At 43.4% G+C, this 27,251-nt stretch overlaps 1 protein-coding gene and 1 long non-coding RNA gene across 2 annotated transcripts in view; one reads left to right on the top strand and one right to left on the bottom strand.

The window, feature by feature from the left end:
* The window catches only part of GRXCR1 (glutaredoxin and cysteine rich domain containing 1), a 48,456-nt gene extending 36,172 nt beyond the window's left edge, over window positions 1–12,284 (bottom strand). Inside the window, exon 1 of the mRNA XM_074991796.1 lies at window positions 11,749–12,284. Coding sequence (XP_074847897.1) covers window positions 11,749–12,153 — 405 coding nt within the window. The 5' untranslated portion in view covers window positions 12,154–12,284. The remainder of the gene's footprint in view (window positions 1–11,748) is intronic.
* Window positions 996–17,247, top strand: LOC142012020 (uncharacterized). Its single transcript, XR_012645245.1, has 3 exons — window positions 996–1,046; window positions 11,490–11,711; window positions 15,223–17,247. It is a non-coding gene; the product is annotated as an uncharacterized LOC142012020 (long non-coding RNA).
* The last annotated feature ends 10,004 nt before the right edge of the window (window positions 17,248–27,251 follow it).

Raw genomic sequence — 27,251 nt, 5'->3', positions numbered from 1 at the left:
AACCTAAGAGCTCTGATTGGTGGAGGGGCAACATTCAAAGATGTCAGTTTTTGCCAGCTCTGCTATTCTGCATCCTCTCCCTTCTGCATCTGAATTGAAACACAATGGCAACTACTTCACAGATGTTCTGCAGAGATACTCCTCTTACAATAAATGCTGCAGCCCATGGAAAGCAGAAGCACATTATTGGTTAGATACACACAAAACACTACAGTTTCTTTTAACCGATTAAGATCCCAGACATAGGATTATAACCTTTGGGTGGGTTTTGGCTGTGTTATATACCACATGAACTGTATGAAGAAATAGGATTGTCACAAAACAAAAAAGCACTCCTGTAGCACTTTAAAGACTAACAAAATGATTAGATGGTAAGCTTTCATGGGACAGACCCACTTCTGACAGAATTTCCACTGCGCTTCTTTTTAAATCTTCTTTTTTGTGTGGTCTTCTTTTGAGAATATTATTAACCATTCAGTCAGCTCTGATGTTCCAAACTAGGTTACTAGGGAGTAACCTGATACAGAAGGATTTTATTATAAGATTTTTACATTGTCCTTTATTGATTGGTTCAGGGGTTCATTCGTATGAGTCATTATACTGTTTATTGATCTGTGCACATATCAGCCGAAGACAAATTTGCATGTTTCTGGGTGAGGAAGGAGGGCACAGGAAAGGCTGTGTGGCGTTTTTTGTGGTACTGCAGATATTGTCTTCAGAGTATTGATAGACGGTGCTTCTAGAGATCATTAAAAGCTCAGTTGTAGTACGGTTGTTAAAATGCTTCCCATAACTTACATTAAATATACAGATGGCTTTTCTGTCAGCTTTCTTGTCATGTGTGAAATTAGTCTATAGCTCACTGACTCCAGAAACATGTCTGTGACCTGTTTCACTGATTTGGATTAGGGACAGAGGCTGTGAAGAATTATGCAGCAACTGCTGCTGCAACCTGATTCTTGTATCTAGCAAAACACTACACAGGGAAGCATTTGGTTTCGGAAGAATTTTTCTCCTGAACCTTATCCAGCAGCAGCACAAAAAAGGTAGTGTTCTAATGATTCCTTACAAATAGGGACTAGTTTAAGTTGTGAATGTTGGTGATTATACATCAGAGCTCTTCATATTTGGTGCTAGAGGGTATCAGCATGTAGGAAAAGAGGTCAGAGGAAGATTAAAAGTAGCATACCCTTACTTCTAGCTGCAATTTTCCCTCATGTTACATCATGTTTTATTGCAGTTAAACTAGGTATTTACTCAGAATCTTGCAAAATGCTGCAGTCACTGGTAGAAACTGTTCCTAGCCAATATATAGACCACCTACTTTTAACTGTTCCTTGCTTCAAGCTATTAATATGTGTCTTGTGTGGGTGCAATAAACCACCAGCCACAGCACCCAAATGTCTGCAACCTGCTCTCAGTCTGCTTATCTGCAAATCCATCTTTGCTTTTTCTTTCTTATGGGCAGGGAGAAAATGTTCCTTAACCACTTCCATATGCAAGTCATTTTGACTGACTTGTCACTGGTTTAGGATCAGCTGCTAAAAGTGTGTATTGGATTTCCTCTGTTGCACAGCCTTAGTATTGCATGAGTATTGTGCAATTTTCTTATTTAGTTGGACAGTATTAGAAAACACTGGGGCAGGCTCAGTGCAATTATACTTCTGAGAGGCTGTTAAGAGTGTGATAACATTTCAGAACTAAATTGTGTTATGCTGTAATTAAAGAGCTTTGCATTTGAATCTGCATGATTTGTCATGAACCCAGTGTGATTAGCCACTAAAGGAGCTTCTCTTTACTCAGATGGTGGGATCATGTGCTTTTGGAATAGGAGCAGGTGAGATCTGCCCCTATTTTTACCACAGCTACAGTTGCACAGTTTGGTGATCAACATGAAGTCTGAAGAGACCAGAAGTTTGTTATATTTTCATGCTTTAGACTTGAAACCTAAGCTGTAAATGATCTCCCATGGAAATATTAAAAAGTTTGTTGGAAGAAACTAAGTTTCCACAAAGTCAGCAGTACTGAACCTACACGGTTGACTTAGCTGCTATGCACTTAGGATGGTTTATCAATGTGAATAATGTAGCATTTATGTTTCATTTTTTCAGTATGAAGTGCTTCAGAAATGATACACAAACAGCATGTATACAGCAACCAAGCAACTAGGGAATAGCTTGTTATTCAACAATGTGGGAAAAGGCAAGAAGTTTTGTTCAGGACAGCAAGGGACTCCTGCAACTATGACAAGCATTTTTAAAGTCTATAGACAGGACCTAGTTTTCAGGTTGGTTCAGAAAGGCCCTGCAACAGGAACGTTTCATTGTTCTGCTGAGTCACCCTGTTAATCACAGGTGTTAAACTGCAAAAAAGTGCAGGGTTGTTACTGATGATTAATGGTTAATGCTAGCAGATGGAACTTGTTAGTGCCAAGCTGGATATAAGGGAGGCTAGGGACTCTACAGAAGATGAAAGTGGGATAGAGTAGGTCTAGCAGTGAACTCTAACAGCAGTTAGTTTTGGGGTGATTGCATTATTGGTAATACTACATTGAAAGAAGGGAATGCCTTGCTGGAGATGAGCTAAAGACTAAAGCTAGGAGGTTCTTTCATTGTTGTAGTGTTTTCTCCAAGTGTGAGTTTTACTGCTGTCACCAAGAGATTATCAAGGCAGCAGATATTGGGGGGGGGGAAACCCCTCCCCTCCTCAGAGATAGCCTCTACATGTCACAGAAATGGCTGTAGGCCTCTAGCCCGCTACTGCCCTTCTGTTGATCATGTGACAGCAATTACAACTTTGAGCTCAGTAACAGTCCCTTGGGGCTATAGACAGTTGGGCACAAGTTAAAGTAGCCTTGAAGCTGCTCTAATCTGTACCAGAAGTCTAAATGGCCCTTAGCCAGCCCCAAATAGAGGTAGAAAGGTGGATCAGGTTTTTTTTTCCTTATTTATTTATGATCAGGGTTGCTGAGAGCCATGAAACCAAACTGGAAACCCTGTGTACAATGGAAGTCACTTTAAGCCAGGGGGAGCTGCGGAACTTCCTGCATTCCTAGGTCCAGGCCCTATGTAATAGAGCAGGCATGAAGTTACAAATGCTTTCTACCCATGCATCCTATCTCCAGCAGAGCTGCATGGCATTTGGGACTCTGATCCATGTGTAGAAAGCAACCATGGAAGGCTGGAGTGCAGAGGTAGTCTAGAGATTTTAAACTAACATCTTTAATGCTGTACTGAAAATGCCTGATACTGTTTTCAACTGCTTTGTGTCTATTGTAGTCATTTACATCTATGCAAAATGGCTATAAATGCTGCTGCAAGTGTAAGTAGAGAATTCAGTTTGGTAACAATATGCGTCCACCATAAAGAGGTAAAAATGACTGTGTGCAGGATCCGAGGAGCAGGGGCATGTCCATTTCTGAGTCAAGAAATATTCTCTGTAATTAGGTACGTATGCAAACCTGAGAAAGTAACGCAAAGGAGTTCCCCTCTTACATCCAGAGCACCACCAATTTCACCAGTATTCCACATAAGAATAAAGGTTCACAATTGCAGCTCCCTTAGAAGGCTAGAGCAAGAATCATTTAGCAGCACCTGTCAAGCTCTGATTACATATAGGCTGTAGTCAAAGAGCCTGTAACATACAAGGCTGGATGAGGTTTTCAAAATAAAAACATGTAATTACATTTGTTCTCTAAAATAAACAAAAATAATCCACTTCATGAAACCATCACTGATGGAATTTAACAAATACCAGGGTTTGCTTTGGTTGCTGGCTTCTTTATCTTCAATAAACCAAACAGTCAAGCTTGTTTTCTCCATAGCTTAGGGAAAAGATGGAGGTGGAGAAAAAAGTTCTGTGTGTCTGAAATCTTGCATATCAGCTTTCAGAAGCTTACATTTGCAGTAGTAGTAGGTATCCTTCAGTCTGCATAGACTATGGATTGCGCCCTTTATAGTTTCAATTGAGGACTTCATTTACAGCATCTACTGTGACTGTGAAGACCCACACGAGAGTGACAGTCCTTGCTGCATCTCTTGCAGATGTGGTGGGTGTCTGGCAAGTCCTTATTGTGCTTTCTGTGCGCTCGCTTCTCCTCTGCTAGCTGTCTGATCTTCATCTCGCCCTTCTGAAGGCCCTTGTGTAACCCCTGCCTCCATCTGCTGTGGTCGTCTGCTAGTTCTTCCCAGTTGTCCAGCTTGATGTCTACCTCTCTGAGGTCTCTCTTGCAGACATCTTTTTAGCGCAACTGGGGGCATCCGGGAGGTCTTTTGCCAGAGGCTAGCTCACCATACAGGATGTCTTTTGGAATCCTTCCATCATTCATCCTGTGGACGTGGCCAAGCCAGTGGAGCCGACGCTGCCTGAGGAGGGTGTGCGTGGTTGGGATTCCAGCTTGCTCAAGGACGGCAGTGTTGGTCACTTTGTCCTTCCATGATATTCCAGGGATGCGCCTGAGGCAGCACAAGTGGAAGACATTCAGCCTCTTTTCCTGGCGGGCATACAGGGTCCAAGTCTCGCTGCCATAAAGGAGAGTGGTGAGGATGCAGGCTCTGTAGACTTGCATTTTGGTGTGAGTGTACAGCTTGTTGTTATTCCACCCTCTCTTGCTGAGTCTGGACAGAGTTGTGGCCGCTTTTCCGATCCTCCTATTTAGCTCAGTGTCCAATGACAGGGTGTCAGTGATGGTGGACCCCAGGTAAACGAACTCGTGGTCGACCCCTAACGCATAGTTGTCAATGCTGATTGATGGGGATTCGGCAACATCCTGACTGAGTACGTTTGTCTTCTTTAGGCTGATGGTAAGCCCAAAGTCCTTGCACGCTTTGGAGAACTGATCCAGCAGTTTTTGAAGCTGATCTTCTGTGTGAGACACTACAGCGCCGTCATATTGGATGGTTCCTCTCATGTCTTCATGGAACAACTGGATCATCTTGAGTAACCATGGAGGACAGCCTATCTTGTGGAGCAGTTTGAGCAGACCATCCCTGCTGACCAAGTCAAAGGCCTCGGTCAGGTCGATGAAGGCTATGTAGAGTGTCTTCCTCTTCTCGCTGCACTTCTCCTGCAGCTGCCTTAGAGAGAAGACCATGTCAACGGTAGACCTCTCTGTGCGGAATCTGCACTGCGATTCGGGGTACACCCTCTCAGCAATCTTCTGGAGTCTGCCAAGGATGACGCAAGGAAACAGTTTACCAGTGATGCTTAGGAGGGAGATTCCATGGTAGTTGTTGCAGTCGCTTCTGTCTCCTTTGTTCTTATACAACGTTACAACGTTAGTGTCGCGCATATCCTGTGGAACCTCACCCTCTTTCCAGCACAGGCACAGTAGCTCATGTAGGGGTTCCAGGAGTGTGTCCGCAGCACGCTTGATTACCTCTGGTGGTATACCATCCTGGCCAAGGGCCTTTCCTGCTGCAATGCTGTCGATGGCTCTCTTCAGTTCATCCACAGTCGGTTCCTGATCCAGTTCGTCCATTTGCACACTCTATTTATAACCCTTAACAGTAAGGTATTTCAGGTCACCAGCAAACCTTCAACTATCACAGTATTTGGAGAGCCACTGTAATAATGCAAGTGTCTGACCCTGCTGATGAATGAATAGCTGTTTTTGCAGCATGGGAACAGAAGGTACTAATGCACTAATTATCTATCAACCAAAGACTTCAGTTGAAAGCCCATTAACCCAGAGTTTAAAATCCTTATTTCGGAATCATTGTAATTATTCAGCATGTAGTAGTAGGCATCCTTCAGTCTGCACAAACTATGGATCGCGCCCTTTAAAGTTTCAATTTAAGACTTCATTTACAGCGTCTATTGTGACTATAAAGACCCACACAAGAGTGACAGTCCTTGCTGCATCTCTTGCAGATGTAGTGGGTGTCTGGCAAGTCCTTATTGTGCTTTCTGTGCGCTCGCTTCTCCTCTGCTAGCTGTCTGATCTTCAACTCGCCCTTCTGAAGGCCCTTGTGTAACCCCTGCCTCCATCTGCCGCGGTCATCTGCTAGTTCTTCCCAGTTGTCCAGCTCGATCTCTACCTCTCTGAGGTCTCTCTTGCAGACATCTTTGTAGCGCAACTGGGGGCGTCCTGGGGGTCTTTTGCCAGAGGCTAGCTCACCATACAGGATGTCTTTTGGAATCCTTCCATCATTCATCCTGTGGACGTGGCCAAGCCAGCGGAGTCGACGCTGCCTGAGGAGGGTGTGCATGGTTGGGATTCCAGCTTGCTTGAGGACGGCGGTGTTGGTAACTCTGTCCTTCCATGATATTCCAAGGATGTGCCTGAGGCAGCGCAAGTGGAAGACGTTCAGCCTCTTTTCCTGGCGGGCATACAGGGTCCAAGTCTCGCTGCCATAAAGGAGCGTGCTGAGGATGCAGGCTCTGTAGACTTGCATTTTGGTGTGAGTGTACAGCTTGTTGTTATTCCACACTCTCTTGCTGAGTCTGGACAGAGTTGTGGCCGCTTTTCCGATCCTCCTATTTAGCTCAGTGTCCAATGACAGGGTGTCAGTGATGGTGGACCCGAGGTAAACGTACTCGTGGACAACCTCTAACGTATAGTTGTCAATGTTGATTGATGGGGATTCAGCAACATCTTGACCAAGTACATTTGTCTTCTTTAGGCTGATGGTAAGCCCAAAGTCCTTGCACGCTTTAGAGAACCGATCCAGCAGTTTTTGAAGCTGGTCTTCTGTGTGAGACACTACAGCAGCAGCATCTGCGAACAGCATGTCTCTGATGAGGACTTCTTGCACCTTAGTCTTAGCTCTCAGCCTTGCAAGGTTAAACAGTTTCCCATCAGATCTTGTGTGCAGCAAGATGCCCTCTGTTGAAGATCCAAAGGCATGCTTCAGGAGGAGTGCGAAGAAGATCCCGAACAATGTCGGAGCAAGCACACATCCTTGTTTGATGCCGCTCCTGATTCTGAAAGCATCCGATAATGCGCCGTCATATTGGATGGTTCCTCTCATGTTTTCGTGGAACAACTGGATCATCTTGAGTAACCGTGGAAGACAGCCTATCTTGTGGAGCAGTTTGAACAGACCATCCCTGCTGACCAAGTCAAAAACCTTGGTCAAGTCGATGAAGGCTATGTAGAGTGGCTTTCTCTGCTCCCTGCACTTCTCCTGCAGCTGCCTTATTCAGCATGTGGTTCTGGGAAATTAACGATAGGTAAACTACAACATTACAGTCCCAAGCAGTTGAAGTAACTTGACAAAATGTAAGAAGGCATTAAAATTGTTTTGCCACAACAATTTTCTCCCTCCTCCTGTCCCTCTCAGATTTTGGACATGCCAGTTATGCCTTTTCCATTTTCAAATTAACAAAACTCTCATTTTCCTTTTCATAGCTATTACCCTACTACCAATTGTCAGCTTTGTTATCTTTTTTCATACACTGTCTAATTATTCAATAGACTCCTGTAGTATAATGCTCAGAAAGGTCACAAATCCCAAGTGAAAAGGGAGATTAAGCTGGCACAGAGAGGTATAAGTTAAGCCCACCTGCACCAGCTAACACGCCTGCATTTCATCAGGCTCTATCCCATGATTCATACCGGAGATCTTGCTGTAGTTTGCATCTGGGATTCCACAACGTGGGGGGTCTTAGTGCCTCTTGGCAGATACTGGTGACCAAGCAATTCCCTTTTCTGTGAAACCTGATGTTTTGGAATCTACGTTTGTATTATGTCTTGTGCAGAATCCTACAAGGAGGCTCTGGCACGAGAAGCTTCTCTTCCTCTTGCTCCTCATAAGTGTGATCTAGGCCCAGTGGGAGCCTTTACGTTAAGGGAGTCAAGGGACTAGTGTGACACTGCCACTGCTGAAAATCTCACTTGGGAGTGGGAGGGCAAGACCAAAGACACTCTCTCCACCTAGGGGCACAGTATTCGTTCTTCCCTTGTGCTCCCTAGAGTTCTCAGGATTATGGCCTTCACTCTGCCCCACAACAAGGGACTGTAGCTACAGCCTACATACCATACAGCCTAGAATTGTAGATTTTCTTTAACCTGTTGCTCCCAAATCCTTTCCCAAGTGGCATTTTGCAGTTTGTGCTCTTTAGAGCACAATTTTTTTCTAAATCGCTGTGTCTCTATTCTGCTTGCTATTTGGTGCAGGTCAGCTTCCTGTTTCTACAGCATCTGCAAAGTTGAATAGCTTGCCACATATTCACTCTCCAAGGCTCTGCTGAATAGAGAAAATCACTAGGGCCTGTGAAAATGACCCCTGAAGCACTCTGTTACTGCCTTTTTATCTGATTGTCCCATAACTTCCCCTCTCTTCAGCTAACTGTAATTCTTTGTCAATATGATATTTTGCAACCTTACACATTAGTCTTGTCTCTGACATTGTATTAGGAAAGAGCTGGTAGAGCACTTGTGATTAATGTATTTGTGGATGTAGCAATGAGATTTGTTAATAGCACCTCCCCCTTACAATGGATGCTAAATCTAGTTCTCTAGTTAATCACTGAGCAAGTGACCTTTCAGAACATATTGGATACCCAGCAAAGTGGTATAAACCTGAAGTAAAATAGAGAGCTGTCTGCTGCAACAGTGATAAGGAGGGAGAAGATTTGTACAAATCTTCTGGCTAGGCTCCACTGTACCCCACTTTGTGGTTGGAAATCTGGCATGAATTGAACTCAGACTAGTTAGTGATATACCAAATTATTCAATCAATTCCGTTGTGTATTGCTTTCTCACCTAAGCCCAGAGAAAGGCAGGCATTCATCCACCTAACTCACATGTGAGGACCCACTATGGTAGGTATTGCCAGACTGCACCTGTGCATAGGGCACTATTAAACATCCAGACAAAGGAGATGGCATTGTGCACCTTATAATTTAGCCCACTGCATAAAGCACTTGTCTGCGCCCACCAGTGGGGCAATCTTGGAGTGCGGTTCCTTTTCACGCACTGTTGCTGAGGATCTCCAGTTGGTTGTAGCTTCAACAAACCTATCAGCTCAATTTAGCTGCACTGAGCTCCCAAGCTGGAACACAGGTATTGTCACCAACACACTGAGTCCTGAGTGCACATCAACATGTCTTAGGCCTGGTCCTGAGCATTCAAAAAGGTTATTGTTATGTCCCAGTCTGAATTCTGAATTACTCAAAGCAGCTGAGGTTCAGACATCTTTCTGAGTGATAGTGTGACCGATAGGCTCTGAGCCTAGGTTTGAGCAACCAGTGTGGTCACTGACATTGATTAAGCCTGGTTCCAAGTGCCCAGTGTAGTCACTGACCCAATGTCAGGCCTAGTACTGAATAGCTAGTGAAGGTCACTAACTTAGTATTTCACTATGGACTCAGCAGAGATTGCTCATATTGTTTGGGTCAATGCCTCCCCTGCCTGTGAGCTCCAGACTGGACACAAAGTGAGCCCTCCATCCTCAGGATGCAGAGCATGCTTCAGGGAGACCAGGGAAATCGCTATGTCACCTTTCTTGCTAGAGGCGTCAACTCAAATCAAGAGGGTGTGAGAAGATGTTGCTATAGCAACCTTGTTTCTCTCTTCATTGAAGCACAAGGAAAAGCTGAAGAGGTTGCTATAGCAACATACTCTATTTCAGGCACTAGCAGCTTAAAGAAAAAGTCAGAAGGGTTGCTATAGAAACCACGCCCCCATTGGACCATCAGCAGAGCTCGTTTCTCAGCAGACTCTCTACCCCAATTTCAAAGCATCCACATCCTAAAGTGGAACTAACCTCTCTCCTGAACCCCAGAATAATTCCTTTCATATTGTGTAGTTCCCTGCATACCTGTTTGAATTGCCAGGGATAATAGCATCCCCACCCTGGGAGCCGAGAAAGTAACTTTGTTGGTGCTTTCCTGACCATCTTTCAGCACCTTCATTGCTTGCAGACAGTCACAGCTGTTCAACATTGGGCTCTGAAAGTCTATAGGCCAGAGGCTGAAGAGAGAAACAAAATTATCCTGTCATGCCTTTGACTCCACAGTTACTACTTCCTACACTCTTGCTGCGGAAGGGAAGGTTCTGAGCAAGCTCAATGGAATAACAATGGAAACCATGTAGTGATAATCTTTTGCAAGAGGAAGGCTGATGCCATTCAATTTTTAGTGAGGTAGGATATCTGAATATATCTCATACAAGACTCCAGGAGTCTCAGAGGAAATCTTTGCATTGTGGAGCATCTTCCACATTTATACTGGTTAGTGTTGCAGACTTCATACCACAGGAAAGCATTGGCTTGTTCTATGACATGACACAAATGCAAAAGATAATTCCTCTTCACTAGACTCTGAACCTTGAAATTCTGGAGACCATTGTTCGAAGACCTTTTCTCATGCTTTCTTCAAACTAATTGTGTTCCGGTTTTCAGAGTCGTTTCTTTCTGCCGATAATGATATCACATGGCCTAACACAGACAAAAACCAAGAGTCTAATCTACTTCTCTGTGTTTAGTTTTCTACACATTTTTCCTCTGAAGCCCTTCCCCTGTCTTGAATGCCACCCTTCTACACGTCCCATGGAAATAAGTAAAATGGCTGGACCCGATTGCACTTATTGTACTTCTAACAACAGTGATTCTACTGAAGTTAATGGATATAAAATTGGTGAGAGCAGAATTAGGTGCATGGTTACCATCTAAACTTGATAAGAAGTTCTGTGGCACCTTATAAACTAACAGATAATTTTGGAGCATAAGCTTTCGTGGTCAAAGATCTGCTTCATCCAAAATATCTGTTAGTCTATAAGATGCCACAGGGCTTCTTGTTGTTTTTGAAGATATAGACTAACTCGGCTACCCCTCTGATACTTGTCACCATCTAAACATGGGAATAGTAAGGCCAGGGTGACAGACATGTCATAAAACTGAGGAAGAGCTCTCATGTAATAAGTACTTATATAAAACCCCACCGCTTGGGAGTATTGTACAAGTGCCTCTAAAAGTATATACATAATCTAAAACTAGCATGTGTTAATTTCCTGCATTATGATAAACAGATTAGACCTTAAATCCTTCTAGAAAACAGTGAATAATAGCATGTACGCTCCCTTGAGGTGAATAATAATAACTCAAAACTAGTACAGTTGAGCTGCTGAATGATATATTTTATATGATTACATGAAATCTAAACTATTATTTCATTTTATTTTATTTTATTTTATTTTTCTGTGAAGTCTAAGGCTTCAAAGGGACATAAGTCACTTGAAATATAGCTCTTCAGTTCTTTCTAGAAAATTAGTGAAAAACAGGCCCTAATAAGAAAGACATCTGACTAGATATCATTCATCTCAAACTTTGAATGTCATTGGTAGCATTCTGTATCTAATTTTATTTACTTGTCAGGTTAAACACAGTGGAATTCACAAGTATAAAAATTTATAGAACTAGGATAGCAGATGTCATGGTAAACTCATTAAAACAGATACCATAGGGCTGGAAATGGCATGTAAACATATATCACTCTTAATGCTGCTGATGAAGTTGAAAATTAATTAAGTCATATCTTCTCTCCAGGTCATGCTAGACAGGGAGTATCCATTATTAGCAGCAAATCCTATGGGAGGTGAATACTGAGAGAGAAGTTTCAAAACCAATATGTGCTATTGAGTTGTATAGGAAGAACAGTTCTCTCCTGTATAAGGAAGTCTTCAGTGGCATCAATTATGAATAATGAAGTATGAGAACTCATACATAAGAGAGGCTTGGAAGAAATAGGAGAAAGAGACAAAACATCAGGTAAGAGAGAGAGAGTTTTCACAATTAGCAAAGCTACTTCACTTACCTGAAAGATTTTTGACAAATTGTTAAACAGAGCTTGACCAGCACTGACTTTGTGTTTGACTCCTCTGACTGTACCATTTTTGCTGAGAATGTTGACACGTTTTGTACCAAAGCCCCTCTCACTAGTAGCTCTCATTAAAATGAGCAAATCATCTTGCTCATTTTCATTTTCATCACACTCAGATCCTAAATATCCATTCTGCTGTCCCTCAGCTTCACTCAGTCTGCTGGTTTGGTCTGTTTCTGAGCTACTGGTATATTCTGAATCCAAAGAGTCCGCCGTCTCTCCATCTGCATATACTTCCTTTAGCACTCTCCCACTATGAGATGAAGCAATTCGAAATCGGACTTTCCTCAGCTGCTTCTCACCTTCACTCTTCATCTCGCTTTTAAGCATTGTCCCATCTATTGATATCAGCAGTTTACATTGTTCTGGTTTAGGCTGTGACTGTAACTGCCAGCTTATCACACTTAAAACAAGATCAGAAGTGTTTTCCAGGGACAGCAGTACTCATATTAAACTGAAGTATAAAGGAAAGAGGATTCCCAGGAACCTACACTGCAGTTCTTGTGTTAATAATGAATGTGTTTGTGCTATGGTTACCTTTAAACTAAAACCTGCAAAATGATATCATCGATTAAATATTAAAGAGCCATTGTGTCATTTTAGCAGTTAGTCAGAGACAGAATATTAATTGATTACAATCAAAATTCAGACCAGCATCTAAGAAACATAAGGTTACATGACTTTCTGTGAATTAAACTATATTGAGAATTGAAAAAAGAAAGGAAGAGTTTTCCTCAACATTCATATGTTTAGAAATATATGTATGCTTTGCACTTCCGGTAAAAACCCAAAACTCCAGTTTTGGATAAGCGTGGCTGGTCAGAATATTTCTTTACAAACACTGCTTTCTTGATCTACTGACCAGCTGCAACAGGTTCATCCAAAATTTGCTCTTCATGTCACCATGCAATATCAATGGTGGTATGTGAATAAAAGCACAGTCATGGTTGTATGTGAGTATAGACAGTGACCTCTGAATTGTGGCGGTGTGCAGGAGTAAAATGGAAGAGAAGAATGAGGCCAGTGATCACAGTCACAGGGGCTGCGCCTACACTAGCAAGTTCATTCGAAAGATTTTTCAAAAGAAGGGGGTTCATTCAAAAGAGCTCATGGAGAGTCTACAACATAAAGCATTCTTTCAAATTTAAATTGAAAGAATGTGGCATTTCTTTTGAAATCACCCTTCCTTTCCTGTTTCAGGAAAAGCGCCCCCTCCAAAAGTTTCTTTCAAAAGAAAATGTAATTAGACGCTCCCCAGGGCGTCCTCTTTCAAGACAACAATCTTCATTTTTGATCCCTGGCCTATTCTTTCGAAAGAGTGGGTCCTGTGTAGGCACTCTCTTTTGAAAGAGCAGATCACTCTTTTGATCCACTTTTTTGTGTGTGGACGCACTCTTTCCAAAGAAGTTCTTTAGGAAGATCTCTGTGGTGTGGATGTAGTCTTAAGCTGCGTCTACACGTGCACGCTACTTCGAAGTAGCGGCAGCAACTTCGAAATAGCGCCCGTCGCGTCTACACGCGTCGGGCGCTATTTCGAAGTTAACTTCGACGTTAGGCGGCGAGACGTCGAAGTCGCTAACCTCATGAGGAGATAGGAATAGCGCCCTACTTCGACGTTCAACGTCGAAGTAGGGACCGTGTAGACGATCCGCGTCCCGCAACGTCGAAATTGCTGGGTCCTCCATGGCGGCCATCAGCTGGGGGGTTGAGAGATGCTCTCTCTCCAGCCCCTGCGGGGCTCTATGGTCACCGTGGGCAGCAGCCCTTAGCCCAGGGCTTCTGGCTGCTTCTGTGGCAGCTGGGGATCTATGCTGCAGGCACAGGGTCTGCAACCAGTTGTCAGCTCTGTGTATCTTGTGTTGTTTAGTGCAACTGTGTCTGGGAGGGGCCCTTTAAGGGAGCAGCTTGCTGTTGAGTCCGCCCTGTGACCCTGTCTGCAGCTGTGCCTGGCATCCCTATTTCGATGTGTGCTACTTTGACGTGTAGACGTTCTCTCTCTGCGCCTATTTCGATGTTGGGCTGAGCAACGTCGAAGTTGAACATTGACGTTGCCGGCCCTGGAGGACGTGTAGACGTTATTCATCGAAATAGACTATTTCGATGTCGCAACATCGAAATAAGCTATTTCGATGTTGGCTGCATGTGTAGACGTAGCCTTAGTGACATAAAAATAATTTGTACTGGTCTCTATTCTGTTATGGAAATTGTATAATATGTTTGATTAAGAGAGTCCCCAGATGTTGCTTTTCAAAATTGCATCCTTCAAGTGAAATGTTTCTGGGAACTTTTGGGTGAAATCATGATGCCATGGAAGATGATGGGACTTTTGTCCTTATTTCCTTGAATCCAGGCATTCACTCTCAGTACACAGTTTTTCCCCAAATTCTTGTAATAAACAGAGTTTATTTTACTTTTTATTTTGTACAAGACCCTGTTTTGTCAGTGATTTTCTGCCAGATGATAATGACTAAACTAGCTGGCAAGCTCTGCTGTACACACAATCTATCGAGTGGTCTTTTTTCTAGAAAAAAAGGGTGGCAGAACTCAAGCCCCAAACTTCTCCGCCCAAAGGCTCAAGCTCCCCCTCCAGCAGCTTGACCACCCCCTCCAGTGCAGGGCCCAAACTGCCCCCCCAGGGGACCCAAACTACCCCTGTGGCAGGACCTAAGCTGTACCCTCATGGCTTAACCACCCCACATAGGGCCCAAACCACCCCCCATGTGGGATCTGAGCTGCTCCCTGCTGGGGCCCATACTACCACTTCCCCAGGGGGCTTAACCACCCTCCCTGGGGACCAAGCTGCCCCTCCAACAGCTTAACTGACCTCCTGGTGAGGCCTGAGCCAGCAGTCCTGAGTGGGGCCCAAGTCAGCCACCCTGGCAGGATCCAAGCCAACCCCCAGCAGGCCCAAATCACCCTATGCAGGGCCTGAGCCACCCCCAGCCTCTTAGCCACCCCCCAGAACCCCAAACCACTACCTGTCCCAAGGCGTAACACCCCCCACCACACACACACACACACACAATCCCAGGATTACTTACCTTCCCAGCACAGCTGCAGCATCTCCCTCTGTCTACCCCATTTGCAGCATGCTGGGGCAGCTCCCAGCACCCAGCTGTGCTGATAACAGGACTCTATTTCACTGATTTGTTTAAACTGATTAAATTGAATCCTCCTTCAGCTAGAAGGATGCTGGGAACTGGAAGGGTGCCTCAGCAGCAGCAGCCACAAATGGCTCTTTAAAGAGCCCCATGCAACTCAAAGCTGCTCAGCTGCCTTTTAAAAATGGCAGCTCCAGGAAAACGGTGCCAGAACACCGTTCTGTGGCATTCCGTCTCAAAAAAGAAAACCCTGAATCTATGGAAAAATATGTTCTTATTCTTCTCTCATCCCCTTTAGGGTCTGTCTGCCCTGCAGCTGGAAGTCTCCTGTCCCCGGTGGAAAGATTCATGCAAGTGCAGCTCAACCGTGCAAGCTAAAAATAAGTGTGGACATTGCAACCACAACTGAGACTCAAATTAGCATCTACGCTACCACAGAAGGTCAACCTGCTCAGGGTCAATCTTCTGGGGTTTGATTCATGCACACACATGAAATGACACTCTCAGAGGTTGAAGTCAACCCCTGTGGTCCCCGAGAGAGGTGTGGAATAAGGAAGATCGAAGGAAGAAACACTTCCGTTGATCTTCCCTTGTGTAGACAGACTGGAAGTCAACCACAGATAAATTGATTTCAGCGACACACTTGACATAGCTAAAATTGTGCATCTGTGGTCAACTTCTATGTCTAGGGTAGATATAGCCTAGGTCAGGCCCAGAGGGGCATGTAGGCTTGGTAGCCTGAGCTCCCCCAAGCCACAACATCCACAAAGCTATTTTTAGCATGCTTGCTCCAGCCCCAGTAGTGTGATTCTGCCACCTCAGGTTAAGATACTTACACCCTCTTGCCCTGCCACCACCAGCTGCAGTGTAGAAATACTTTCCCAGCCCACCCCCATTTGGAGATGATGGGACCGTAGGGCGTAAGCTCCTTGAGGAGAGCCAGTCTTGTACGATAGCACATAACTAAATGGGCCCACAAGCCTTGATTGGATCATCTAGTCTCTGCTTTAGTACAAATAGCAGAGATCAATTTTATTGATGTAATATTGTCTAAAATCTAAATAAAATGTTACAAAATAAAGAATGGGATGTGTAGCAAGACAAATTCTCAAATGTGTGCAAGTACTTGAAAAAAAATGTGTTGCTTGATTTCAGGGCTGGGACAGCTTAGTGGTTAGAACATTGGCTTTGTAGTCTTCAGGGTCGTGAGTTCAGTCCATCAAGATTCTGGGGCAGGTTGGATTTTTAAAAAAAAAAAAAAAAAAAAAAAAAGTGTGAGGGACAGTGGTAGGTCCTGCTGTGAGTGCAGGGGACAGGACTCAATGACCTCTTGAGTTTCATTTCCAGTCTATGAGATATGTACATCTCCATGTTTGGATGAGTTTACACAGATCTCTCCTTCACCTTTGGGAAAGGTTTTCTAAGCATCACAGTCAATTACAGGCAAAATGCATCTATTGGCATAAGAAGCTAATCGCTTTAAGATACCATTCAAGGTGAAGTGGGCAAGCAAAACCTCTGTAGTCATAAGGCAGAGGAGGGTCAATGGGCTATAAATGGCTGTAGTGAGCCATGACTCCAGTGTCTTTATTGCAGCCATGATTTTAGTATCTAAAGGGTAGGAATATAAGCTCTCAGGCCCATTTTATAAAGGTGTCCTGCAGGTTTCCATTGAGGATGAGGATTACAACGACAGATGTGGAATGATCTTGTGAGAAGTGTTCACCCACAAATTATAAGGTTTTTTTTCTTTGTCTTTTCTCATTTTTCTATGAGTTCATTCTTCAGCATAATGAGTGTCTCTTTTCTGTGTGTGTATGTAAGTGTGTGTCTGTCTGCACACATGCCTGTTTATACACTTCTTCTGTGGGTCTGGAGGTCAGTTTCTTGTTAACCTAACATGGGTGCTGTCTCTTAACTATTCAGCCATGACTATTGGGCTGAAGATGGCTAGAGAGAGAACACATACTGAAATATGGAGAGATCCGTTGCGATCTGGTTTTGGGAAAAAGGGGTTTCTAAAATCAGGGGGCCGTTTTGAAAGGCCCCCAGCTACATGGGCGGTGTGCGTTTCAAAACCGGCAGTTTCAAAGCGCGCATGGCCACCATTATGCTTATGAGGAGCTGCATATTCATGGCAATACTTCATTAACATATTCCAAAGTGCCGCATTACCATAGCCCTTCCAAAAGAAGGGGCTAGCGTGGTCACAGCCTTACTTTCTATATTCTGGTTAAGTTTCTGACAGTTACTTTTTGCACAAAACAATGCCAGACTTTTTTTTCAAATGAGTGGTTTTCCAGTAGAGCAATTACCATGTCCAGCTAATTGTTATCAAGATAAAATTAAGCAGTTACAGAATTTACCACTGGGTGGCTGAATTTACCCTCTGTGTCCTTGTGAACATTACTACAATTGATGCATCATTCTGTACCTTAGGGTCTGCAGATGACTTTTTTTAGCCAGGTGAGCCAAAGGTAAGATTTCTTTGAGCCATTGGCAAATAGGTTACAGCTTTAGGCACATATATTCTACGCAATCCAAATTATTTTCCTTTCTAACGCCATTTGGGCAATTCATTCTAAATCTTTTGTTGTTGTTGTTGTTGTTGCTGTTCATGGTATTGAATAACTGCTTTTAATTCACACAGAAAAATCAGGGCCAGATTTTCAAAGGTTCTTGCAAAGACCACAACACAAGTTTGAAAAATCTAGGGCCTTGTTCTCTTTTCTGTTTTCCATTTACTAAACATTACAGATAACAGCGATATGATCATGGATTGCTCCGACCCATACCAAAGTCTACAGCCCGCCGTAAATAGATACCATAATGTTCTCAAAAGTTAATGCCTATCACAAGAGATTTCAGTAATAATTCATACCATCTGACTACTAACAAATGATATTGTTTTGCTATAGCTATTGCTTTCACATTTGCTGCAAGTAGTTAGTTATCTGAAAAAACAATAAAATAAAACATGCATAGCATGTGTAAATATGGTATAAAAGTCTCAGTTATAATATACAAAAAGAAAGAGATTGTAGCAGTTTGTCACATGGTAAACTGCCCTATAAAGTTTGTCATGCGTGCAAATGAAGTAGACAGTTTATTTTAATCTAGCTATTTATCGTCATTTTTTCATTATTTTTACATGTTCTCTTCCAATACTGTCTCTTTTCTATGGTTCAATTTCTTATTTACTGCTGTTTTTACATAACTCATTTCAACACTTCTTTGTTGCCTCTGCTTTTTATGTCCCACTTCTATCATGAGCTAGAGTCTTGTTAAGTCCTTTTTAATGGTGCTCTTAAAAATTACGTTGTGAATCTTTTCAGCAGAGCTAATCAATGAATATGGTAAATGTTCTTTATCAGTGCATAGTCCTTACCTAGACTCTGCTTTATTTGTGTGGATTTTATATTGCTCCAATTCAATCAGTAATTTATGCTCCTTCCCTGCAGCGGACAGTCAATCTGAGCAATGTAAATCCAAGAATAAAAAACATGAACTCACCAAATTAAATTAGATAGGGGATTACACACTACACTTTCAAAATGTGGAGCTCATGAGTCAGATCCTCAACTACTGTAAATTGGCTGTCGGTTGAAGTAAACAGAATTAAATAGATTTAAACCATGTGAGACCAAACTCCATATATTTAAAATCTGGTTTTGAACCTCCTTCTGTTCTCCTGGTTGCTTTCGCAGGCCTGACTATGAGGGTTTCACTCCCAATGTTATTCCTCCATGAGCTTCTAAATGACCCAAGCTTTTATCTGAATGTAATTAAATTTCTACCCCTAACTGGTAACGAAAATAGCTTTTTACAAGTAGGCAGCAGAATGATGGAATGAATCAAGAGCTCTACCAGAAGTGCATACCGCTGCAGTCACCTCAATTGGCTGATAACTCTGAAGCATAATGAAGTCAGTCAATTGTTCATACCTTAAATGCTTTCACTATACAACATGTTAGTTAGTAGAGATGCAGTGATGGATGGAAATACAATCACTCCCTATATCATTTTCTAAAAACCCTCCTTGGTTAGTGGTGAGTCTCTGGAATGCTCTCTCTCATATTTCTTTTCTGTTGTCCTCAAGAGGAATAGAGGTGGAAAGGGAAAATATCATTGGACTTCCATGCCTCTTGAATAGGGAAATAACTTTTCTCCCTGTCCGTGTCTACACTATAGTGATCTTTTGATAAATGATCTTCCAGAAGATCTTCTTTTGAAAGATCACATCCACATGCAAAAAAGAGATTCAAAAGAGCATTCTGTTCTTTCAAAGGAGTGCATCCATACAACCGTCACTCTTTTGAAAGAACAGACCAGGGATCGAAAAATCCAGCACCATGAGGACCACTCTTTCGAACAAAGAGCCCCCCTGAGTATCTACACATGCTTTTTGCTGAGAGAATCTTTTGGAAAAAGGAACTCCTCCTCATTTAGGAGAGGAATAGGGCCTCCAGAAGAAGTGTCGCATTCTTTTGAAAGGAATTTGAAGGAGCATTTTTTGTGAGTGGATGCTCCGCTTGCTCTTTCTGAAGATTTTCCAAAAGGACTTGCTAGTGTAGATGTGGCCCCAGAGATTACCTTCCAACTATAAGGGGTCTCTCCTACATCTGCTGACCAGTAGGCAGCAGCCAGCATTCTTCTCCCTCATCCTTGACATTATTTTATTCTCATTTCAGACCAGCACAATTGGGAAGGAGGCAGAGTGAGGTTAGGAAGGAAAGGTTCAGGGTTCTGCTGCTCATGGAGCACTCAACCCTGAAGGATTCTCCTGGAATCCTTGGGAATTAAAGACTAATCTTCAATTAAAAATAATGAAACCTTCAGGAATATGTCCAACCAAAATTGGCAACCCTATCTGGTTAGGAGACTGAGGAATAGGGAAAAAGGACTATGCAGTTGCTACCCATTTTGCCAGCAGTAGGAAGGAGAGAATCTGATGCCAGTGATACATGGGGAAGTTAAAATTTGTTTCTTGCACTGATGTAAGAGTAGGATGGTGTTAGGCTAGGTGGGGACTGAGAGTTAAACAGGAAAGAAGGAGCAAAGGGCTTTGAGCGCACGTGTGCAACCTAGGAGTACCATGCTGTAAAACTGATGCATTTGAATTGGCCCTGCGTTTGTTCATGTTGCTAGTCTCCCTACTGACCTACACAGATCCAATCACAGAAGAAAACATTAATTTTGCCTCTGCTTGGTAGTCTTAGCTCTATGAGATCTCAGGTTTGGAGCACTAGCAGCATTTGAAAAGCATTTTGGAAAGCAGACAAGCTTTCTCACCATGTATGTGCACCATGCATTGTTCTCTTCAGTATTATGCATACCTCATTTTCAGAAGAATAAAACTCGTTCATCATGAAAACGAATAGAGATTGAAATGAACCAGAGTCTTCTAGGAGTTCAAAACTATAAAAATGATTATTGTATTCATGTGCTATATTGATATGTCTAGTAAAAAACTCAAAATGCACTTCCTGGGATCACACTAAAAATGTAATTTACAGATACTCTCGCAAGGAGACAGAGCATAAAAACTAAAGGCGGCACTCCCTCCCACCACCCAACCCTCAACTGAACAATTTTTTTTTAAAAGAAAGTAGCATGGAAGAGGGGAAGACCATCACTCAGCACTGAACATGAGCAGTTGAAAATAAAAAGGACGAAAGAGAGTGAGAAGCAGAAAAGATGTAAGTTAGTACTTGCAATAAACTCCACTGAAAAAGAACTAAAAGAGAATGATTGTATCCGGCAAGAAATGTGTCATTATTGCAAAGTTCCACTGCATTAGGTTTGGGGGGTATTGTCCACTAAATAAAACATCCTGATGAATAAAGAGTACTTCTGGCCTTTTTTTCCTCAGGAAAAATAAAAAAAAGCACTAGAAGCTCATGGCATCTGAAAGTGCAGAGTCAAAACTGACAGGTAAAGATATGTCAATTTACAGCAGTAGGTGAACAAATCTGACTCTGTATATGGGACAAAAACAGGATACCCTTCCTGGCTTCAAAGAGTCTCCACTGAGAATATTGGACTTCATAGAGACCATAGTGCTTGTGTGAGACAATACAAACACGTCTGTCAGCTCTTTGATCCTAAATTCAAATTTTATTACATCACAAATGAAACTAGTTTGGTGCTTTGGATCTGTTTCCTGGTGGAGGTTTGCATATACAGTAACCCCTCAATTTAATGGACCCCAATTTAACAAACTTTGGAAATAATGGGCGCTGTCCACCAGCTTCCCCCTCCCACCCCCATAGATGCCAGTAACTCACCAAAGCCACCAGGGCTGGAGGGGTTGGAAGAGTCGCCTCCTCCCAGTCGGGTGGGTGCTTGGACCAGACAGCTGGTGAATGTCCTGCCAGCCAGAGCCCTGGGCAAAGGCACACCCACTACTTAGTTTCCGTGGAAGTGCCCAGCCTTGGCTGGATGATGAGCGGCTCATGGCAGGCAAGCCCAGAGCCCACTGCTGAGCTCCCTCTCTCCCAAGCCTGCTGTGTTCCTCCCCGGTCTCAAATGGACCATCCCTAGTGCACCTTGCAAGGTGCCTCCAGTCCTGCAGATTCAGATATAACAGACTTCTGGCATTAACAGACATCCCTTCCCCGCATTAGTTCATTAACTCAAGGGTTTACTGTCCCAGAATTACTTTACCAAAGACATATGGTTCAGGGTGACTGTATTTCCCTATGCTGAAGATGGAGACACCTGGTATAATTACTCATATTTGGATGAGTTCAATGGCGATCAGAACTATGCACTACACATGCTCAAATTAGATTCAAGTTGACTCATGGCCCTGAGTAGCTAGAGTCCTTCTTTTATTCTTATTTACCTTCTTATCTTTAAGGTTTGCCTGGGGAGACGGGACACACACACATTCCCGTACACTTTTGTCACACGGGGATGAGATGACTGACCTGACTCAACCCTCTCTCCCCAGTGCTCTGCATTCATGCCTGGCCCAACTCTTCATGCCTGGCTGAGCCCCTGGGATGGACTTGCTTCTCCTGATACCTGGCACTGTGTGGTTTCAAGGCACCAGAGGGGTAATGCAGGGTCACAGCACCTCCTTTGCAGATTTCTGCCAGGGTTCACTCTGGAACATGACAGGCAGAAGGCTTTCAGCACTTTGTGGGAGGGAAAGGATGGGAGTTGCTTCCAGCTGAAGGAAGGTGGAAGTAGGGGTAGGGATAACCTGCCCCTGTTTTTTCAGTGGTCGCCTCTTCCCTCCTTCCCTTCCCCCTCACCCCTTTATGGCTAGAAGCAGCATGTCCCTTACTGCCTGAACAGTGTACAAAAGCAGCTAACACCTCTGAGCTGCTGCTCGCCATCAATATCACTCAGCCACCTCCTGTCCCCTGCCTATAGTGCAGGCAGGAAGGGGTTAAGCCCTAAGGATGCACTGAGTGCCAAGGCCCTGGGAGCTTGGCTGTGGGAGCTTCAGTGAACCAGGCCAGAGAAGTGGCTCAACGCAGGAGGGTGTTTATGGGAAAAAATACCCCCAGACTCTCTAGGGGCAGAACCTAGGATGGGAGCAGCCAGAGAAGAGGGTACTAAATGCCCCTGCTTGGGAGCCTGGGTAGTCAGGCTGCAAACAGGCTGGAAACAGTTTCCTCTTCACCACTCTAGAGCTTAGCTGAAGGGCAGAGAAACTTCCCTGTGCCAGTGCTGTGTGGGCTTTGGCACATACAAAGCTTGGCTCCTCCTGTCCAGCGTCTCAGGTAAAAGGGTGTTGAGCTTTCCCTGCATGCTAGCCTAGTCAGAGGCAGAGCAGGAAGGAAGGAGCCTGCCAGCCAGGCTGTTGGTCAGCTGAATGATCTGGCCTGGGGCTGGTTCTCGAGACAGCACCAGAAGTGGGGTGTACCCTGCTAAAAGGGGGAGATGGAGGAGAAGCAGGGTTGGAGGGTTGTGAATGGGCACAGCAGGGAGAGGACAGTGAGAGAGGCAGCATATAAAAGACCAATGGCTGGACAGCAGCAGAGGTAACATATAACCAGTCACCACAGGAAAGAGCTAAAGCTGGCTGGATTTGGGGCTAAGGAGCAGAGGAAGCCTGATGACCAAAAGCTGGCATGTAGTAGCATCTGCACTGATGGACCAGCATGGGGGACAGCTGGGCTTTCACACTGCAGCTTTGCCTGATCACCAGCCTTTTTCCCCTACTTGTCAGCCACTGCTCCCCCTCCACTCACTGCCGGTAGGTGGGTGGCTGGCAAGGATCCACCCAGCAGTAGGACTCACCTGTACTAATGTGAGGGAAGAGACATGTAATATGAGACAATCTCCCCATAAAAATAGGAACACCTGCAGGAGGGTTTAAATAGAGAGCTCCTTTAAAACTGGGACCTCGGGCCACCCTGCACATTTGCCCAGGAGAGGTCATAGCGAGAATGCAGAGGGTGATTGCAGATGAGGACTGAAGCACACAAAGTGTCAGTACTATTGGGCAGTTTGCACCATGTTAACTGATCTTGCCCTGTGCAGCCAATCTCATTGTCATGATCACAGCACCCAGTAACCTAAAATATCTTCTAGTGAAAAATGAATTACCATGTGGCTGACTGATGCTCATAACATGGCAACAAAAGTACTTGGTTAATAGAGTTGGACTCTTTTAAAATGAAAGTCTGATGAATTCCATATTTCTTTGCTGCTACATTATCGTAATTTTCATTACATTCACCAAGCCATCATTTAACTACTCAGATAGGGCCTAATCCTGTACTCTGAAATCAATGGGAGCTTTGCCACTGACTCCAGTGCGCATAAGGTCAAGGCCAAGGTAAAATTTAGTAAGATCTGCTAGAGAGGAAAAAATTAAACAATTTCAATTCATTGTCCAAAGGGATGCTTACACAGAAATTCACATCTCTTCATGCAGCCCATATTCTTTGCAAAGCAGTTTTGCTTTTCTTGAAGAAGTTTAAAGAAAAGTAGTTTAAAAAATCATACCAGAAGCTATTATTCTGCTTCAAGAATGTTCTTAATTTTAAGTTAGTGTGTAAAAATGACTTATGTTGGCTGTCACGGTTCATGTGAGTAAGCAGCAATTTTGCAATCACAGTGATTTAGCCCCTGGAGAGAATGAATTTTCTAGTGTCAGATACAAGTATTTGATACAGAGTTTGATATAAGCTGTTTTTCTTCTGAAATGCATGAAAGCTAATACATTTTAAATCTTGTCATTTATTATTTTTAGTTCATTTCTCCTGCGTAAATAATGGTTAATTACGCAATAAATCACCTGTTTACAGTAGGAAAATATCTCTGACAACCAGACACTAATGTTATGGAATATCATTAATCATTAGTAGTTCTAGCTTATTGACTGAAGAAAAGAAGTAATCCTAGAGTCTGGGGACCTGATTTTCATCTCCTTTAGGCTATGTCTAGATTGAAAAGCTCTGTCGGCAAGAGATATACAAATTGCACAACACATTTGCATATTTCCTGCTGAGAGTTTGGTCAGGAGAGACTTTCCTGACATTTGGCCCATCCACACAGGGCCAAATATCCAGGGAACCCTCTCTGCCAACACCTCCCTTCTTCCTTGTGGAACAAGGATGACCAGGATGTTGGCAGAAGGCTCCCGACACAGCAGACTTGTCAGGAGACCTCTGGGCTCCCAATAGAAGCCTGTGATCTAGATACAGCCTTAGTCAGGATATGTGCCAGTATATGTTTCTTTAGCTATAAAGAATTACTACTGATGTTCACAAATTTCACTGAGATAAGACTCAAGCCTTATGAATTAAAATGCAGAAGTATAATTCCTCCCCAGTTGCTCTGTATTCCCATTCAGCCTTACAGTGAAAAGCAGAGATGCGTTGGTATGTCTGTGCTTGGGAATCAGACAGATAATTCCACACAATATATTAAATTACAGATAAAGCACACAAAATATTTGTAAAAGGTGTTACTTTATATTTCTGTTATTTTACTCTTGCCCTTTTTAAGGCAGTCCCAACCCTAAACCAGTTAAGTGTTGTTTGCTGACAGTAAGGATGGAAGTCTTTTCAGGCACAAAATTCTTACCCTCCTCCCCTTTTGCTATTTGAATGTACAAGTGTCAGTAGGAACAATCATTTTGTATTTGGCGCCTTGTTTCTGTAACTTTGTATTCAAATATGGATCATTTATTCAAACAAGTGAAGTAAAATGGTTGTGTGTCTGTGTTTCTAATTGTGTGCACTACTTCAGTACTTCTTACAAATGAAAGGGTTAATTATCATAGAATCATAGAATCATAGAACACTAGGACCGGAAGGGGCCTCGAGAGGCCATCGAGTCCAGTCCCCTGACCCGACGGCAGGACCGACCACTATCTACACCATCCCTGATAGACATCTATCTAATCTGTTCTTAAATATCTCCAGCGAGGGAGATTCCACAACCTCCCTTGGCAACTTATTCCAGTACTTGACCACCCTGACAGTTAGGAACTTTTTCCTAATGTCCAACCTAAACTTCCCTTGCTGCAGTTTAAGTCCATTGCCTCTTGTTCTCTCCTCAGAGGCCAATTGAATGAATAAATCAAAATCTGAGGCTAGGCTGCATGTAGTTCTGTGCAAATGCACAAGGAAGTGACAGGTCAAAAACTCCCCCCACCACCGCCCACCCACCCACATCCGTCCTTTGTGCCCCCACACACAGTAAGAGGAAAACCTCAGTCCACCCGCTCTGAGATATAGCACAGGAAATAATTAACATTTTACTGGAGTAGCTGTAAAACATTCTTCTTTCTCATGTGTGACCTGTAGTACCACAGACAGCAACCTGATAGCAGTCTCACCCCTTCCTAATCACCACCTAGCCTTCCAGCTTCATGCGCCCCATAAATCTTCTGAAGGATTAGGAAAGAAGGGAAAGTGTCACAACCCTAAAGATGAACCCTAGGTCATTCTCTTAATGGAGTCCTCTGATTCCTGTCTCTTCACGTTAGAAGATTATAAATTATGGTATTATCCAGAAAAGCAGAAGAGGTATGGGTGACTATGAAGATACAAGCTAAGAAATTTAGGATCTACAGCTATTGAGATTTCAGCGTCCCTCATTGTGTTTTACAGCAATGCCCCAAATGAAGCTAAAATGGCTATATACATATTTTAAAAGAAGTATTAAGGTAGTAAGTAAGGGTTAATCTTTGACAGGTCTAACCTGGGAAGGTTTTGCTGGTGTAGCCTTCTCAGTATATCATAACAGCAAAGCACTGCTAGCCTATGTCTACACTACAGCAATCAGTCAACGGACATTACTGTTGGAAGAGCTCTTCCAACAAAACTTCTGTCGACAAATTGGGGCCAGGCAGCAAAGCACTTCAAAAAAGCAAGCTGCTCTGTCAACAGAGAGTGACCAGACGGCCCAGCCACTCTCTCAACAGAACAGCCAACTGGAAGCACAGCGGACCTGGTGCTCTGTTGAGAGAGGGCCCCCACAAGCATCCACATGGCTTTTTTGTTGATAGATTCTGTCAGGAAAGGCATTCTGCCTTGCAGGGGGAGAAGCAGAAGGCTGTCAACAAAAGTGCCGCATTCTGTCGATTTACTGTTGACAGAACTCATTTTTACTGTGGACTCTCCATGAATTTTGTCAACGGAACCAGCATTTTGTTGACAAAACTCTCCAGTGTAGATGTAGCTCTAGTGTGGACACAGGTTATATCAGCAAAACATGCTTTGACGCACATAGCTTATTGCAGTCTGCACCCCAAGTGAAAGTAGGCGTAACAGTAAATGCAGTTTTCTTTCAGTAACTGTGTCAGCACAAGGGGCTTTTGGTATCATAGTTACGTCACTCACTGAACGCTTCTCATCATATTCCCGACAAGCATAGCTATGCCAGCAAAATCTGTAGTGTAGACATGGCCCTTCATAGATGCCTTTGTTCTAGTCTGCTAAGCAATGTGAAATAAGAGATTAAACTGATTCCTTTACCATCCATGAGAACAATGGATAATATGGCTATGATTTTCAAAAAAGGTTTAAGTGCTGAGTACTGCAGTCTTTTGAAAATCAGATCAGTTATTTAGATTTGTAGGTGTGATTTCTAAAGCCTAATTTCAGACACCTTTTTAAAAAAAAGAAAAATCTTGGCCTATGTCTCTTTTATATGAAGCTTGGGCTACATCTACACTAGCATACTACGTCAAAGGAGCCTATTTCGAAGTAAGAACATCGAAACAGGCTACTTCAACGTGTATCGTCTACATGTCCTCCAGGGCTGGTGCCATCGATGTTCAACGTCAAAGTAGCAACAGAGAATGTCAAAAGAAGCCGCCCCAGAAGGAAATGAGGAGCATCCACACACACAAGT

Source organism: Carettochelys insculpta, chromosome 4, assembly GCF_033958435.1.
Source record: "Carettochelys insculpta isolate YL-2023 chromosome 4, ASM3395843v1, whole genome shotgun sequence".
Classification (NCBI taxonomy): domain Eukaryota; kingdom Metazoa; phylum Chordata; order Testudines; family Carettochelyidae; genus Carettochelys; species Carettochelys insculpta.
The sequence above is the reverse complement of the archived record's forward strand: the minus strand, read 5'-3'. Positions and strand labels throughout refer to the sequence as shown.